The sequence below is a fragment of the Anastrepha ludens genome, chromosome 6 (genome assembly GCF_028408465.1).
Source record: "Anastrepha ludens isolate Willacy chromosome 6, idAnaLude1.1, whole genome shotgun sequence".
Lineage (NCBI taxonomy): Eukaryota > Metazoa > Arthropoda > Insecta > Diptera > Tephritidae > Anastrepha > Anastrepha ludens.
This window is the reverse complement of record NC_071502.1, coordinates 9,898,171-9,916,642: the sequence shown is the minus strand read 5'-3', so window position 1 is coordinate 9,916,642 and position 18,472 is coordinate 9,898,171. Positions and strand designations below refer to the sequence as shown.

At 38.4% G+C, this 18,472-nt stretch overlaps 1 protein-coding gene across 2 annotated transcripts in view; it reads left to right on the top strand.

Moving 5' to 3' along the window:
- Nucleotides 1–17,136, top strand: part of LOC128867687 (serine proteinase stubble-like) — a 57,874-nt gene extending 40,738 nt beyond the window's left edge. Inside the window, exons 3-6 of one of the 2 annotated variants that reach the window (XM_054109129.1) lie at nt 12,050–12,637; nt 12,995–13,172; nt 16,288–16,585; nt 16,654–17,136. In XM_054109129.1, coding sequence (XP_053965104.1) covers nt 12,050–12,637; nt 12,995–13,172; nt 16,288–16,585; nt 16,654–16,950 — 1,361 coding nt within the window. In that variant the 3' untranslated portion in view covers nt 16,951–17,136. The remainder of the gene's footprint in view (nt 1–12,049; nt 12,638–12,994; nt 13,173–16,287; nt 16,586–16,653) is intronic. The other variant, XM_054109128.1, reaches the window with a different exon arrangement.
- Nucleotides 17,137–18,472: the final 1,336 nt, after the last annotated feature.

The following is an 18,472-nucleotide window of genomic DNA, read 5'->3' as shown; positions in this document are numbered from 1 at the left end:
CCGACCACCAAGTAAATACCAGCTGAAGTTACCACTTCCTGGAAGGAGATTTCAATGGATAGAGGAGATCAAATAGAATGCGACGAAGGAGCTGAAGGCCATCCCTTCGTCGGCCTACCAGGAGTGCATGGAGGACTGGGTTAAACGTTGGCACATTTGTGTTGTTCCAGACAGGTCATATTTTGAAGGAGATAAAATGAAATTTCCTCAAACTTAACTCTGTTTTGTTTTATTTAAGCATTCCCCGTACTTTCTGATCAGAGGTATGTCACTTTAATATGCCTTTAAATATTTTTCTTAAAAAAGGGTGGTTAAGTTTCAAGGACCGGTGTTGAGTTTAAATAAAATATAACTCTTTTAAGAAATTATTGCCATTTATCTTTATTATGACAATATTGGTATGGCTTAATTACAAATAGAACAAAATATCGGCCAAATGGCCGCCGCGGCCTCGGCGGCACACCTCCATCCGATGATCCAAATTTTCGATGACGCTGAGGCATAATTGAGGTTCTATGCCATTAATGTACCGAACTATCTCATACTTTAGCTCTTGAATTGTTGCTGGCTTATCGACGTACACTTTTTTTCAAATAACCCTATAGAAAGAAGTTTAGCGGTGTGAAATCACATGATTTTGCCGGCCAATTGACATCGCCGCGACGTGAGATTATTCGGCAATAAAATTTTTCGCGCAACTCAGCCATTGTTTCGTTAGCTGTGTGACAAGTGGCACCATCCTGTTGAACCCAATATCGTCCACATCCATATCTTCCAATTCGGGCCATAAAAAGATCGTTATCATCTCACGATAGCGAACACTATTCACAGTAGCTGCCTGACCGGCCTCATTTTGGAAAAAAATACGGCCCAATGATGCCGCGGGCCCATAAACCGCACCAAACAGTCACTCTTTGTGGATGCGTTGGTTTTTCGGCCATCACTCTTGGATTATCATTCGCCCAAATGCGGCAATTCTGCTTATTGACGAATCCACTGAGGTGAAAATGTGCCTCATCACTGAAGATGATTTCCCTCGAAAATTGGTCATTCATTGTTGCCATTTCCTGCCACCATTCTGACCATTGACGACGCTTGAAATGGTCAAGAGGCTTTAGGTCTTGAGTCAATTGCACCTTGTAAGCGTGAGGTGCAATTGTTGGGCACGACGACTAGTTGAGGTGGACGCCTCTTCAACCACACTATCGCGAACAGCAGCAATATTTTCTGCAGTACGAGCTGTACCAGCATGCACTCGTGTTTTTGCATCTCCTACAGATCCGGTTTGCTCAAACTTTTGCACAATTTTTCGCACATTTGGACGATTAAATTGACCGAAAAAATCACGAAGAGCCCGATTTGCATTTTGATTTGAACGCCCGTTTTCATAATAAGCCTGAATAACTTTAACGCATTGCTTGATTGTGCATCTTTCCGTGGTTAAAATTGAATTAATCTGAAATTGTAAAATGTCAAATAAAATGCAGAAAAAACTGACGTTTCGGTGTGGTTTATATTCAATATCGGCCTTTGAAATTTAACCACCTTTTATAAAAATAGCCTGCCGTTTGCCAACCGCTATTAGAGAATTTTTTCTATCATGCGATATTTTATGTTCACAGAGAGCACTGAACCTGGTGCGAAGAGAAATGTGGCCACATTTATAATCAAATCATCGAAAGAAAAAGAAAAAATGCTCAGAACTTTTCACACAATCTAATATTTTGAAAGAGGAAATTTGAATTTTTCACTTATGAGTCGGCACATAATGCACCAGGAATTTTTTTAAGCTGGAAATAATTTTGTGTTAATTTAAATAACTGTTATTTACACCAATAAAGATTATTACTCGTCTCTAAATGAAGTCTCCCACTTGTGAACGGAAGTGAATTATTTTTATTACGACACCACTTTTCCGAACCACAAGGAGTAGATTCTACTTTTTTTTAATTTTATTTATTTTAATTTATATTTTTTTCTTTTCAATTTTTTTTCTGTTTCACTCCACTAATCTTGTTGTTTAATCTTTTAATTTCACTTTCTTCTCCAACGACTTTGCCATTTCCGCTTAACGAGCGCATGAGAGTGTGTGTGTGTGTGTGTGTGAGTGAACTTTGAAGTTTTCTGGGAATTTTCGCTTTATTATAGCTGCGGGTGCATATGTAATGCCAAGACAATGGCCGAAGAAGCAAACTTTTTTTGAGGGAAATAAAAAGTGAAAAACCAGGTAAAGCAGAAGCGCAGGCAACGAAGGTGAAGTACGCGTGGATCAACAGTTAGGTCTTGTTTGGGACATAAATGAAATTGTCTGCGGCACCGAAGCATAAATTGACGACTGTAGCGGTGACTGGAGTGAGTAGAGAATTAAATATAAAATAAATAAAGCAACACAAATACAGACACGAATTTTGGCTATAAAATGAGATTAAGCCGAATGTTAAACCTAAAGTAATTAAAAACAAAAACAATAAAAAACACCTACTTTTAGGGCAAATAAAATAAACAGCTGCAAATTTCGTTCAACATTTTCTACCGCATTTGAAAGTGAAATTTGTGCGGGTATTTTCCATTCTTTTTTTTTATTTTGTGAAGTTTTGCATAAAATTTCATTGTAGTTACTTTTTGATATACATCGCTTGCTTGAGGTGCTCAAGTAGTTCTTTTATCGTTTAATTTTTACAATAATTTAAAAAAATTTAGAAATATTTTACTGCCTGGTTGATTAAAATATTTGCATTAAATGAGGTACCCTTCATAACTCTAGCACTAGCGCTTATTGGCAAGTTTTAGCATTTTATTTCTTTCTTATTTAATTATTATAATTTTTCTATTATAATATGATTGACTACCTTAAAAAAAGCATATAAATCTTAGTTTCAAGCCTCGAGTAAATTAAAAAAAGTTTAAGAATCTTCATACATTTTTTTTTTCTTTTAATCAGCACTTGTAGAAAAAATTAGAGTAAGCAGTTTTATATATTACCATTCACCCCATTGAGTTTCGGTACAATAACCTCATACTTGTTGCAGCTCAAAAATCACGTCTATTTATGAGAATTAGTTTACTGATAGTGTTGGCGTTTTCCTCCATATAAAAAAATGTTGAGAATGCGACAATTGTCAATAGGTCCCTTTGCTATGACTGGTTCTGAAGCGCACTTTATAAATATTATAAATATAAGTAAGATCCTTTAAGTATTTGGAGTATAGGGCACCAGATCGGTGAAGCCTCGGCATTATGCGGGGTAAGTCGGAAATAAAATACAACTCATGGAACAAAACAGCCAAACACCTGCTTGGAGATATGGATAGTTCAACTATCAACAAACTAGAACAGGAAGGCTAGCAACCTACTTATACCTAAAACACAGTAAACTAACGAATCGTCGTTATAAATGTTAGGCTAGGTTATATTGTTGCCCATAATAGGGGCTTCTTGTACCAAAAATGGTAGGATAAGTGATTCACGTATCCATAAAAATGGGCGGTACAGAGTGCAGCGACGACCGCCGTAACTGAATGCGTGTTACCATGCGTGAGTATCATACGGTACGACCCGGACTCGAAACCCATTGTGGATATAAAACATCAAATAATAAAATACAATTTTTTCTAATTCTACTATAGTTCCGATATTTACCGTGCCGTGGGTTCTGGAAGAGACGCTCAAATTCGTATCAACTTTGACTGAGTTTGGTCCCCCTGCTAGACTTAGAACTCAGCAAGACCGATTATAATTGATTATACTAATTATTGCTTAATTTTTGGAATCGGATGAAAGATATGTGATTTTTATTTTCCTTTCTTATATAAACTTTCATATTAATATGAAATAAGAAACAAATATATGCAATAATTATTGAACACAGTGTAGTAGTTATCTGATTTCGATGAAATTTACTGTATGCACAGCTTTAACTCAGGAAATAAGAAATACTCGAAAGGCAGTCAAACCTAGTTTGGTAGCAAGTCTGTGGATAGACCTATCTATCGAATATTTGCCTTTTCTAAGTTCATTAGCCAGAGCTAAGAAAAGAAGACCGGGGCATTTTCCTGTAAGAACAAAGACGGCGATCTGGGGACTGACCTCCAGAGCATACTTAAATTCTGGAGGCAACACTTCTCGAACCTTTTAAATAGTGATAGCTGCGCATGTCACAGAGAATGTGAGGATCACGATACCCCAATCGTTGACGACGGAATTGTCGTTCGTTACCCGACCATGACGAGGTGAGAATAGCGATAACGCGGCTAAAGAACAACAAAGCCGCGGGCGCCGACGGACTGCCGACTGAGCTATTAAAATATGGCGGCGAGGAGCTGGTAAGGTGCATGCATCAGCTCTTATGCAAAATATGGTCGGATGAAAGCATGCCGGCCGATTGGAATTTAAGTGTGCTCTGCCCAATCCATGAGAAGGGCGATCCTGCAATCTGTGCCAATTACCGCGGAATTAGTCTTCTAAATATCGCCTATAAGGTTCTAGCGAACGTATTGTGTGAAAGACTGAAGCCCACCGTCAACCAACTGATTGGACCTTATCAGTGTGGCTTTAGACCTGGGAAGTCTATCATCGACCAAATATTCACAATACGCCAAATCTTGGAAAAGACCCATGAAAGAAGAATCGACACACACCATCTTTTCTTTGATTTCAAAGCTGCATTCGAGTGCACGAAAAGGATGATTAATTTTGTGCCACCTTGTACAATACTTGTTATTCGGCTAGATGCGACCTAAAGATTACGTTGAAATTTTAGTGCACAATTGGACTTGATTAGTTCTAAAATGTACTTATTGCTCTTACACGAAAATGCTTACTTAAAAAGACGCGGTGTGAGTCTTAGCTTCACCCACACTTTTACTCAATACATCTCGATCCATAGCCATACCACGGTAGTTGGTCGATCGCCCTCAACGTCGTCTAAACCACATTCCGCGGTCACCTTCTTTACTCTTCACCATACGTGCATTAGTATTATTTCATCTGGCATTCTGCAAACGTGTCCTTGCCATCAGATGCGCTGCGATTTAACAAATCGCTGAAGTTCACACCGTTTAAAATTGTATCCACTTTCAGTGCCTACGTTTCACATACGTATGCTGGCACTGGTCGAATCAGTGTGTTATATGTATATTTTGATTTTCGTTCTTCTACTCAAGAGCACGCATTTTAACAGTTTAATGTGGGCAAAATACGCTGTGTTCGCAGCCTGCACCCGTTCTTGGATAGTGCCATAATAGTTGTACCATCCGTTCTGCAGAGAAGCAGTCCTAGGTATTTAATTTGATCCACGCTTTCAAGTTTATGACCACCAATTGTAAGGTCTGGCGCTTTTTTTCAATGTGTTGCGATGTATTTCGTTTTCCTTTCACCGATCTTTGATCGAAAGAAATTTGCTTTTATTTGGAGTGTTAGGAATATTTCTTTTAGAACATTCGTACTTCTTGGAGGGTTAACTAGGTTATTAGCAAAGCCACATATTTGAGAAGCTTTGGAGAATAACCTCAATAAGAGCTTAGGCTATTATCAGTAATTTATGCAATCTTCATGACTTTTCAAGAGATATTAAAACACGAAATACAGCCTAGGAAAAAATCAATGAGTTATTGAGCGACTTAAAGACTTCAGCAAATTAGAAACTTGTGTCTGTAGTGTAGTGTATTCTACAACAAAACCATATAAATCAAAGCTCTAAACTTTGTACAAAATTCACAAAAATTCTACAAACTTAAAAATAAAACAAAATTTACTGTACAATATTTTATAAACATTTCTAGGAAAGTTCCGAGTATGAAATTTTACTAACCGACGGCAGTTGGACACACCAATGAAGCCAAGTCCTTCTCCACGCAAGTGGGGATAGTCTCTGATTGCCATTCATTCAATACTGGTATAAGAATATATGTAAGTTTGAAGTTGCTCAAACAACACGTTGACTCTTCACAATTTTTTCGCTGAGATGTTGAGCATCTTCTGCCATATAATAGACTTCCGAACATGTGCGTGATATGCAAGAAAAGAATTTTCTACAAAAAAGAATTTCCTAGGCTACAAAACAAAAAGTGGGATATCCACTTGAGATTCGAGCGACTACAAACTTATACTTTATTGGTCTAAAATTTAGTGCGCTTCAAAACTATATTCCTTGAAATTTTCTAAAGGAGGTTTTGATAAGTCCAAAATCCTCTTGTTGTTATCCCACATCAAAGTACATACCACAAATTGTTAGAGATGCTTGGCCTAAGTACAATTTAATAATATACGAAGCAATAAACGAGTACCGTTATTATTATAATTATCTAACAAGCCTAGCTTCCAACTAATTTCGGTTTTGGCCCATTTCTTACATAACACAGCCATTTATTTATAGCTTAGACATTACTCTCTGTCACACAGCCAACGAAATGGGCATAGTTTTGAGCATCCAACGGCAAATTAGCACCAAAAATTCCCAGGCTACACACGGAAGTTCATTATGACACAATAGTTGGGCCAACTGCTCAATCAACTTTACGTCTGTCATAATATTTGTCACAATTTTCGGCAGCTACTTGTTAATTAGCCTTTGCAGTGAAAAATTGCGAAAATTTACTGTTTTTTTTTTTTTGGTTTATTTTATAAAAATTACCTCCTCTTACTTTGATATCAATTTACAGCTGCGACACGAAGAGAGAGCTTTTTTTCACCAAAAAGTACCGATAATTATATTTCACCTTTCGTATTTTACATTTCTATTACTCAACTCATTGCATAATTTTTTCTGCGATTTGTCGGAAGTTCAGGTCACATTGACGTCCATTTGACTTGAGGTGAACGCGTAGCTAATTTTGCGGTTGAGTGGATGTTAATAAAATCTTTCAACACATTCGTCACAGACACATATATGTAAAATTTCTGTACTGACATCGAAAATGAAAGGAGTGTGTGTGTTTTGTCAAAGAAAGTTTGGCTAATTTTCTATTGCCGTAAGTTTTTGTTTTATGTGAGGCCAAATGTTGCACAGGGTAAACGCTTTACTACTGACCAGCCCATCAAATTCGTTGCGGGCATAAGTCTACAGTTAAAAAAAAAACTGATTAATTTCACATTGTTAATTTATATCAGTGGCAAATCAGTATTGTTGTAAGTATTGAATTCCATTTGAAGCGTTACCCTTTAATAAAATACAAAAAAAAAAACCTTATTTTATTTTGAAGAGAGTGAATGAGATTAGGATAAGTTGGACTAGGTTGGGGTACAAACCAACTACATATGGGGGTACAAACCAACTATGAGATGGGCTTCCGATATGTTTTTCCATGTGCGGTAATCAGCATTTAAAAAATTTCACAGAGTTCAGTTTGATGATCGCTAAACCGATGTCAATTAAAGTTTCGAGGGCTTCTGTGAGTATATTTGTGATTGTTTATAAGTCTGTTTCTATCCACTAAGTGACGCAGGAGTAAAAAAAACATAAATCTAACAATTATATTTGGGGCTAATTTGATTTTCAAAACATTCTGCATCATCACTTTTGAATTCATTGGAACCTATTTTCGCAGCACTTTGTCTAGTCGTGTTTCCAGGGTGCTTATTAAATTCTATAGAATCTAATGAGAAAACATATTTTTCACCACAAGGCGGTTATGCAAAATCGTATTATTGCTCGTCCTACTAATGTTCAAAGATGCCTCAATCTCACATCGTGTGAGATGAATGAGCAGTGACCGCGGGAAAATTATTTGTACCAGTTTTGATGGCGGTGCTTACTCGCCGAGTAATGACTTTGTTCATTGATCTTGTCCTGTTGACCATTGTTAGCCATTGTAAATAGCTGTGCAGCAATACAACTCTTATGACACATTTGAATGGAAAACTGCATCATTAATACTTACAAATACATCAACTCATTTAGTCGAACTTTTTTCGGTTTAAATTTTTTTTATAATTTACAAATTTTTGTTAGTATTTGTCTTATATTTCTTTATTATATTAAATATTACTTGCAAAAGTATCTTGTATTGGCATTTTTATATGAATCTTTTTTAAATACAATCACAATGCGTTTAGTTATTGAATTTTTACTCATACTAAAAAAGGGATATCCAAAAGTGAGTTTCGAAATGCATCCCTATAAAATTTTCGAAGCAAAATGTTCCGCTAATATTGCCATCCCATACAAAAATCCATATATACACCTTGTCCAAAGCAAGAACATCTCTCTTGATCTGTAAACGTCTTGCAGGAAAATCTTGGGTTTGTATGATATCTCAAGTATGCTTTGATGGTTGTACCCCATGGTAGTAAGACCAATGATAACATGTGAAGGCGTTGCTTGGATATTGAGAGTCCTCTCTGGGTAGTGCGGGCAGCAGGTTGCAATGGTGGTGATGCTCGAGCTGATGCCGCTTCATACAGTTATTCAGCAATCAGCAAAGCATGCACTGTTAATTATTACTAGGGAAGTCTTTGTTAAAGGAAAAGGGATATCATCTAAGGATGTGAAATTAGTGACTCTGCAGCTCCCACTTACCCAACTATCCACAGACGATATCACGAAGGTGATCAAATTTGAAAAGAAGTGCCGTTGGGTAGTTTTCCATGCAGTTTTCAAGCGAAGGTGTATGCCATCTGTTTATATGCAGAAATAAACTTATAAGAGGAACTTCCGGAACGAGCAAATTCCATTCTGAACGACAGTCAGGCACCACTAAAGTTGATTATCCTGTGAAATGAAATCCTCATTGGTTCTCGAGTTAAAAAAACAATGATTCCGTTAGATATGCACAATCGCATCTGGCGAATTTGGGTCTCAGGACACGGGGGAAACGAAGTAGCAGATGTATTGACAATAGAGACTGCGACCTCATAATTAACAGCCCTTCCTTGCCATGGGACAACGCATCATCAAGGAGAAGTGTAGGAGTGAAGAGCTAAAGCTAAGAGAGGTTAGCTAGCACCACACTATGATGATATGCCAAACGAAAGTCGTAATGGGGGCGATACAAACAAAAAAAGTTTAAAAATCTCATATCAATCCAAACCAACCAAACACCTTCTCCTTGAGTGCAGCGCAATAACGCGGAGAAGGTTGAGACATCTCGGCCATTTGTTGCCAGAAGGAAAACACAGACGTTCAGTCCAACCCAGCTCTATCTTAAGTTTAATAAGGGAACTGCGTATGGATGAGACACTGTGATGAGTAGGGGATAATAAAGACCATGAGGTCGAAGTGCAAACTTCCAATCAACCTAAATCTAATATTTTTTTCTCGTTCACTCCTCTCGACAAGACTCAGTATTGCGTTGGTTTCGTTATTCTGCTTTGATTTCCGACAGGGTAGGTGATTAGCCTGCCGCTACCAGTCCTAAATCATGGAAATGCCCATCTGTTGTTGCTTAGGAACAACGCCTTGTTACTGCTTGGTACGCCATCTGTGTTTCACATTTTTCTGTCAGAAGGATCGCACAGGTTGAGGACTTCACTAAATTCGGTGTGTCCGCGCTATTACCGCTGTTGGCCGCTTCCTCTTGCTGGCGCTACTAATGCAATGTGTAACTGTGTGTTTTTCTTTGTTTTTTGCTTGTTTTAGCAGCCTGAATGCAAATAATGTGCAGACTTTTGTACGGGAGTAAGAATGGAAAGGATAAGTGTTTTGGGTTGAGGAATGGAATTGGAAGATTTTTTTTTTTAGAAACAGGGAAAGTAGGTAAATTTGGAAAAGTGCGAGGATCATGCTTTATTTGGGACTCGAACCCACAACCTCTGGGATGGCATCCTAGTGCACTTACGCTAAACTCCCAAGGCCATACACGATGTTATTTTTATCAAAATTAAAAAAATTATCTTAAGCAAATGCTGTGAATTTAAAGCAGTACAGGCCTCGAAAAAATATAGCACCTCAAAATGTTGACCAGTTTTGAATAATTATTTATTTACTTTTCAATTCTACATATTTTACATACATATATTCTATTTTTTTAAATATAGTTTCTTCTATAATAATAAACTAATATTATAAATGCCGGTTTAAAACTGTGTGTAATGTTAAAGAAATTTCGAAAAAAATTCATTGAAATTTAAAATTTTTTATCAGTATTTGAAAAAAAAATAAAAAAGCGCGTTTAGCGTAGTACACATAACAGAAGTGAAACACTCAAGGCAGGCAAGGAAAGAGGGAGAGACCCGAGGGAGAATGAGAGAGAGAGAGAGAGAAAGAATATATATCTAAATAAATTCACAACATTTGCAGAGAATACAAATAGACAAAATTTACAAAAACGGAGAAGGGTCGACCGGTGTAGGTAAACGGCGGACACAAACCGTGACAACAACGCGCACTAATCCGAGCGTTTATCACCCGCACAAACGCAGCGATTCCAGGACTGCAGCAACGGCATAAATTACCGCAAGGCAATACCAATAGATCCGACGCTGGAATGGATAGCTCTTTATAGTACGCACAAGCACTAGCCAGAAAACGGAAGTAAGCGCCAAAAAGTAAGCACAAAAAAAACCAAATAAAATTGGGACCAAAAAACGCCCCAAACAGTAGGCACCAACGAAATATAACGCCAAAAAGTAGGCACCAAAAATATATTTCCCACAAGTTTGCATCAACAAACAAGCGCCAAAAAGTACTGCCTGTTAGTAGCCTGTCAAGAGAAATTAGCAGCCACAAGGACAACTCAGGAAAAATAGCCTTAAGTGTATCTAATATATATATAAGGTATAGCTCTCTCTCTCTCCTTTTCCTCTACGTTATATCTTTTTTCTCTCTTGTGGAACGAAAATGCCCAAAACGTTGCATGGGATTGAAATTTTATTCTCCATTCCCGCTCGTCCATCGATGCCTAAGAAGTTTCACTTCGAAAATGTAGTATATGCAATTTTATAGTTTATTCACCTTTAGTTTAATAAAGTGTGAGTTTGGAGTTGTTAGAAAATCTCGCTGATTTTATCGCGGACGGTGCTGAGCATTTTCTCCATGAAACAAATCCACGAAATTGGTTCTTATGTGGATAAAATACGCAATACCGTCATGGAAAAAATTATCAGAAATCAACAAGAATTTTGAGCCAGTCCAGACTTGCTTATCGCCATAAAATTTAAAGGGCTACAGAACAATGCACCCTAAGATGATTAAAATTTTTCTGAAATTTTGGTGAAAATTTTACGATTTTTTATAAATCTTGTACAAAGATTGAGGGCTGGATTAATATTGTCTTTGTTATGGAATGGGCTGTATTTTTAGAAGGAAATATAGGGTTTTTCAGTAAGAGCGCTTCAACTTTTGAACTTTTTTGAATAAAACACAAACAGATTGACTTTTTTAACTAATTTTTTTTTTATTATCGGGTTGAACATATACATTTAAGTAAGAAATTCGATTTCTTTTGCATGACCACTGCGTGCACGTTTTACGAAGTCCAATCGTTGAACCCAATTTCCGACCACTCTTTTGCATAAATCGGCCGAAATTCCAGCAATTTCGCGTTCAATATTGGATCTGAGCTCACAAATCGTCGCCGGCTTGTTACTGTAGACCAATGACTTCACATAACGCCAAAACGGGACGGCTTGTTAAATGGACCTTAAAATGGCGGTAATGCTCTTAAAGTAGTAGCAACAGAACGATTATTTTCATAAAAAATTTGCACGATTTGCAATCGTTGCTCAAGTGTGTAGCGTTCCATGATGAAATGTATACTAATGACGTTTACAAATGACAAGCGAAAAATAAAAAATATTGCGTCGTTCGCCCTCCCTATCGGAAAAAAGTTTAAGCGCACCTATTGAAAAACCCTATATTTAAGATTAAAAAATAAATAAATTAATTAGTTAATTAAGAAATAGTCAAATATGTTTGATGTGCTATGTTTTTTCTTCGCGTGCATATTTAAAGTCAAACTTACCTTATTGCTAGTCAAGCGCCAAAAAATGTAAATATTTTCTGCTTATGAAATCTGCAAACCTCCTTAGTTATTTTCAAACAATTGCTTATAATACCTAAATATCTAACGCTAAATATCGCTTAATGTATATAATCGCCCTTCGACCAATCTAGGTGACATCATACACTTGCACGACATCTACCCCGACCTAGCGACGGCCCATAACACGCACCCGCTGCATGGTGGCAGCAGCAGCAGTAGTTCGCCACTCACACACGCACACCATCTACACAACAGCCACGGTGCGACACAAAGTAGCAGCGCACATTCAATAAACATAGCGTCACGCCCACCACTCCATACCTACCCCACCGCTATCAACAATCATCAGTATCAAGTCACGCAGTCAGCGTATGCCACAAAACGGCCCTATAAGCCACACATCTATCGTCCAGGACCGGCAGGTGGTGGCGGCGGCGGCGGCGCGATTGCATCATCGAGCAGCTGGGAGCATGAAACAAATCATCTTGGCCTGGGCGCTTCGCCATCTGGCATCACCAATCATTTGGACACTTTCTTCGATGTGGAACGGCCACCTGTGCATTCGGCCGAGCTTGGACCGCATGAGTTGTTGCCACATCCACAGCCGTATGCGGTGGGCAATGTGTTGGACTTGAATGCGGGCGAAGCGGCGGAAGACTACAATGGCGGCGGCGGCGGCAGCATTTATCCAGATGGAAGCACCTATCGACCAGTGCCGGGTACCAAAGCAGTTTTGATGTTTCTACATCTGTCACTTTTTTACTATTTTTTTGGGTTCTTAAGTTGTTTGAAGGGAAACTCTGTACATCTCTTTGTGTTCATTTCTCTGACTTATAAATAATTTCACTTTAGAGTTTTCTTTCTTTGTATGTAAATATCTTCTATACTGCACTTGAACGCTTCTGCACTTATGTAGACACGCCTACATATATAGATTTTCATATTTTTCGAACTTCTGAATTTCATGGTTTGCGCGCATTGCACAGTCTTTACTTTGAAAGTTTTGTAATAAAATATGTAAATTTTTAACTAATTTTATTCACTTGATTTTTCATTTTTTATTCTCCTTATTTCAGGCTGTGGCGAAGTGTACGCGCGTTCCAATCGCATAGTGGGCGGGCATTCGACGGGCTTTGGTTCACATCCCTGGCAGGTGGCGCTGATCAAAAGTGGCTTTCTCTCGCGCAAGCTTAGCTGTGGTGGTGCGCTTATCTCAAATCGCTGGGTGGTCACGGCGGCGCATTGTGTAGCCACGTAAGTATTAAAAGCCAATTGCGGAAAGATGGCAGCGCAGCTTAAGTATCATATAATTGAGGGGCATAGTCGCCTGGGCTCTCTGCTTCATTTGAAGTTCGTTGGTTTTTTTTCACAGTAGAGAAAATTAATTATTTATTTAGTTTCACTAATTAGTTTAAACTACTGGACTAAGTGAGTTTGAGTAAATTAATTATAATAACAGTAATGAGAAGTAGTACGCGTATCATATACAAAGAGTGATCAATTTTGAAGTATCGGATTTTAAATTGAAATAAAACAAAGAAAATTCAAATTGATTGTGAAATCTTCGTCCTCGCAGTATTTGCACAGGTCGTTTTGAGGAACCCCGAGCCGACGAGCGTGAGTGCCCAAAAGGCAGTGACCGGTGATGAGAGATATTATATGCCTTAGTTCGTGTTTCGAAAGACTTATAAGGGTTTTTGTCTGTTTCAGATTGTAGGATGGCCAGATTTGCCTGGTCGTAACGCAGATAGTTTCCACTCGCCACCTCCGATCAGCAATGCTGTGAAATTCTCGATCAATTATCATTTTACATGTTGAGAGTGGAATGTGGATTGTGGGTAAGTTACTAACATTTGATTGCGCAGCTCCAGCTCTTGCGAGCTCATCAGCTTTGCAGTTACCTTCGAATCCACTGTGACCCGGTATCCAGATAACTTGGACAGAATTCTGAACACTTATTTCGTTAAGAGATAAGAGACAGGATCGAACCACATCTGAGTGGGTATAAGGGGAGTGCTGAGTGCTCGAACGGCCGCTTGACTGTCAGTGAAAAAGCGGATATCCTCTAGTGATATTCTCTTTTCTAAGATAGTTTTCGCAGCATACTCGTACCAGATAGCGCATACTTCCGCCTGGAATACACTACAGTAGTCGTGTAATCTAAATTATAGATTGATGTGAGGGGAATTGGAAAAGATTCCAAAACCCACTTTACCGTCTCATTTTGAATCATCTGTATATATAATCAGAGGGCCATCGATTTCGGTAAGATTTGTCTTCCAATCTTCCCTAGTTGGGAGTGAACAGGAGAATAGCAAGGGTGATGATGGAAGACTTACATGATAGGCTATGTCGGAAGAGATAACAGTATTCCTGTTCAGTATGGCCGAATGGCCAAGATACTTATTCCATTTCGATGTAGCATTCATGCGTGTCGCTGCTTTCGCTGCAATCGCTTTGCCAGCCAGATCGATAGGGAGCAAGTGAAGCAACGTATTTAGAGCCTTAATAGGTGTTGTACTTAAGCATCCTGTTATCAGGAGGCAGGCTGTTCTTTGGACTCAATCAATTGTGGCTACTCTACACCGTTTTTCGAGTGCTGTGCACCATACAACCACACCGTAGAAGAGTATCGATTTGATGATCGAGGTATATATCCAATAAATGATCCGAGGTGAAAAACCCCAGGTTTTGCCTATAGCTTTCTTACAAGTATAAAGAGCTGTGAAAGCTTTTTTACATCTGTTTTCGATGTTCACTTTCCAACTCAACTTCCTATCTTGAATAACTCTGAAATAGCTGAATCTGATAGAAGTAATGATTCCCTTTTTAAAGTTATTGTTTGCAGTGGAGGATTTTGTTGTTTCCTATTGAAGAGAACAAGATCTGTCTTTGCTGGATTCGCATTTAGTCCGCATTCGGTGCACAATTTTGACAGAATAGTGATTGAGCGTTGCATGAGCTCAGTGAGGGTATTCAGGTGTTTGCCTGACACGCAGAGAGCAATATCATCTGCATAGGCTACAACCTTGCAGCCTGCTTTTTCGAGATTTTGAAGCAAACTGGTTACAGCGAGATTCCAGAGAAGGGGTGAAAGTACTCCGCCTTGAGGAGTGCCTTTGACGGCGTACATTCTCATGCGGCATAACCCAAGCTCTAAAGTGATTATTCTATTTTCGAGCATTTGTTCGATCATCTTCCGGATGGAGTAATTAAAACCCAATTTGGCAATTTCAGACAGAATAGCGTTGGGTTCAATATTATTAAAAGCACCTTCTATGTCCATAAATGCGACAAGAGAGTACTCCTTATTGTGAAGGAAAGTTTCCAGTATTTGCACCAGTGAGTGAAGTGCCGTTTCAGTCGATTTCCCTTTAGTGTAGGCGTGTTGTGCCTCAGAGATCAACTTAGTATCAAGTTTGGTTTTGATTTGCTCATCTAAGACTTTTTCAAAAGTCTTTAAGCAAAAAGAGGTTAGGCTAATGGGCCCTGAAATCGTTTGGTTTGCAGTGTGAATATTTCCCCGTTTTCGGAATGAATACTACCTTCAATTTCTTCCAAATTGTCGGAAGGTAAGAGAGATTTAAACACTTGGTTCATTATTGTTACTCGTTTCATTATCAGAAGTATAAACTGTAGGAATTCTTTGTCGACGGCGAGAAACAAAAATATCTGCACTTTGTTCAGTTTTATCACTATCTGAAGAGGAAAGCCTTTCACTTTCGCAGCAATCCTTCATTAGTAATCTTTTCCTTCCGCAACGATTCATAAGGGCAAGAAAATACGATACTTAAAAAAACGAAAAAAGCAGAAATGCAAATTTCACCACAATTTGTGAAGTTTCCCCAACTGCATTCAAAAAGAGACTGCAAACTAAGTATAGCTTATTTGAAAAAAAAAATACAATTATAATTGTTTTCACGTTGTTAAATTCTACCAGCGCTCTTATCGCAATTGATTGAAACAATATAACTGTGTCAATAACCGCACAATATTACATCATTTATTATTAAAAGAAGGTTTAAGGATTTAGGAGACAATTAATTTAGCAATGATATACCTTTTAATAATTGTTTTTTATTAATAAGTACCTATATAGGACGGCTAAAGACGTCATTTACATCCACGTGTTAATCTCGCATAAATATTTATATTGTTTCGAAATATTTTGTTGGAAGTCTTCAAATGTAATAAATTTTTTAATTTTCTGGAATTGTATGGATTCTTCTGTTTCTTTGTTTTTTTTTTGTTTTAATTTTTGTTTTTGGCGAGCAATGCACTCTGATATACAAAAGTATTTTATAATAAATGTGGACATTAGCACATTTCGATAAAAATAAATTTGAACCATCTCTCTTCTTCTTCTCAGCACCGCCAACTCGAACATGAAAATCCGTCTGGGCGAATGGGATGTGCGTGGCCAAGAAGAGCGACTCAATCATGAGGAGTACGGCATCGAGCGCAAGGAAGTCCATCCACATTACAATCCAGCAGACTTCAAAAACGACTTGGCACTAATCAGACTTGATCGAAATGTTGTCTACAAACAGCACATCATACCTGTCTGTCTGCCACCACCGGCCACCAAGTTGGTGGGCAAAATGGCCACAGTGGCTGGTTGGGGACGCACGCGGCATGGCCAAAGCACTGTGCCCTCGGTGCTGCAGGTGAATGCGAACACAACAAATTTGTAACGACCGAAAATAAAATTTGTTTCTTTCTTTTCACATTAAAGGAAGTCGACGTTGAGGTGCTTTCGAATGATCGTTGTCAACGTTGGTTTCGCGCGGCGGGTCGCCGTGAATCGATACACGATGTTTTTCTTTGTGCCGGCTACAAGGAAGGTGGACGTGACTCATGTCAAGGTGACTCTGGTGGCCCGCTAACCTTAACATTGGATGGCCGAAAGACGCTAATTGGCCTGGTGTCTTGGGGTATTGGCTGTGGCCGCGAACATCTGCCGGGTGTTTACACGAATATACAGAAATTTGTGCCGTGGATCAACAAAGTGATGGCCAACGACAATGCGTAGTGCTGCATGGGCTCACACTTGCCAAAGACTGCAGTGAGCTCTGATATGCCACCTGACTCGTTACTTAATTGTAATTTAATTATTTCAGCATTGTTCGAAAATTCAATTTTCATAGTTTTCTAACTTCAACTCAACACTACACAACAAATATGCAAATACAAAAATACTGTAACTTTTTTGAGCAACTACATATTTTCCAACATATTTCATTCCGAAAAGATTAGTAATATATGAATTAATATATTTCCGAGTATCTTAATAATTTATATTAGGTTTAGCGAGTTTTGTACGATTTTTAATAGGTTTAAGTGAATATTAATAAAGCGAAATATATGTATGTATGTATATTAAAAAAACGCTATATCTTTTGTTGATAATTGCTTGTAAAATTATCCACAGTTCCATTTTTTTATAGCAATTTTTTTATTATACAGCGCACGCTCGATAACGTGAACGCTATAAGCATGAACACCCCGCATCATTGCCAGCATCCAGAGGAGAGGGGACACCACACCGTCCTGAGTTCTTCCTCTACTGACTTTTTTTCTGATCTTCGTTGCACCTAGGGTTGCGATCACAAATTTGCTCATGAGCATGTTCTGATGAACTCAACCAGAGCCTCGGAGATCCCGAAATCAGTCAGTGCCTTTATTATGGTATTCGGTAGAATGTTGTTAAACGCGCCCTCGATATTAAGGAAGTATGTATTCCTTATTATAAAGTAACTCTCGATTTCTGTAGCAAGTGAGTTAGGCACTCTTTCTCTGTAGATTTCCCTTTACAGTACGCTTGTTGTAAGATACTAAGCTTGTTAGGTTTGATGTTAGCTTTAATATACTCTTCTATTATTCTTTTTAATGTTTTTAGCAAGAAGGAGGAGATGCTAAGTGGCCTAAATTCCTGGGGCGTTGTGTGTGAACTCTTTTCTGCCTTGCGAATAAAGACAACTTTTACTTCTTTCCATACTGATGGAACAGGGCAGCCTTGAATATAGCCATTAACCACTCCATAATATAGTTTAGTGAATGTTGTAATACGGGAATAATCCATCTGGACCCGGTGACTTAAATGGTTTAAAGGTGTTCGCTGCCCAGGGTATCCTAGTTTCAGTGAGTACGTCAGAATTAGATCTTTGTATTCGATTGTCGATTAATATATTAGGTGATTCGTTGCTTCAAAGTTTCATCACTCCAGATAGTTCAGCTCTTATCCAGTTTTTGGAGGTATCCGGCGGAATAGTGATTTTTTGAAAGGATCTTACGCAGTCTAGAAGCCTCTGTGGTTCCTTTGATTTCTCCATAGAACGTCCTCCAACCAGCCCTTTTCGCTTTCCTAACTTTTGTTTTGTAAATACTTAGTTTACTTTACTAGCAATCCCAGTCTCTACACTCTCGTGTCGCTTTCGCTCTATTAAACTGCCTTCTGCTGTCATTTCTTAATGTTGTCAGGTCTTAACACGTAGTTACGGCGAAGACACGGAGAAGTGGATTACTTCCTCTTCCAGATGTTGAGCGAACACGTG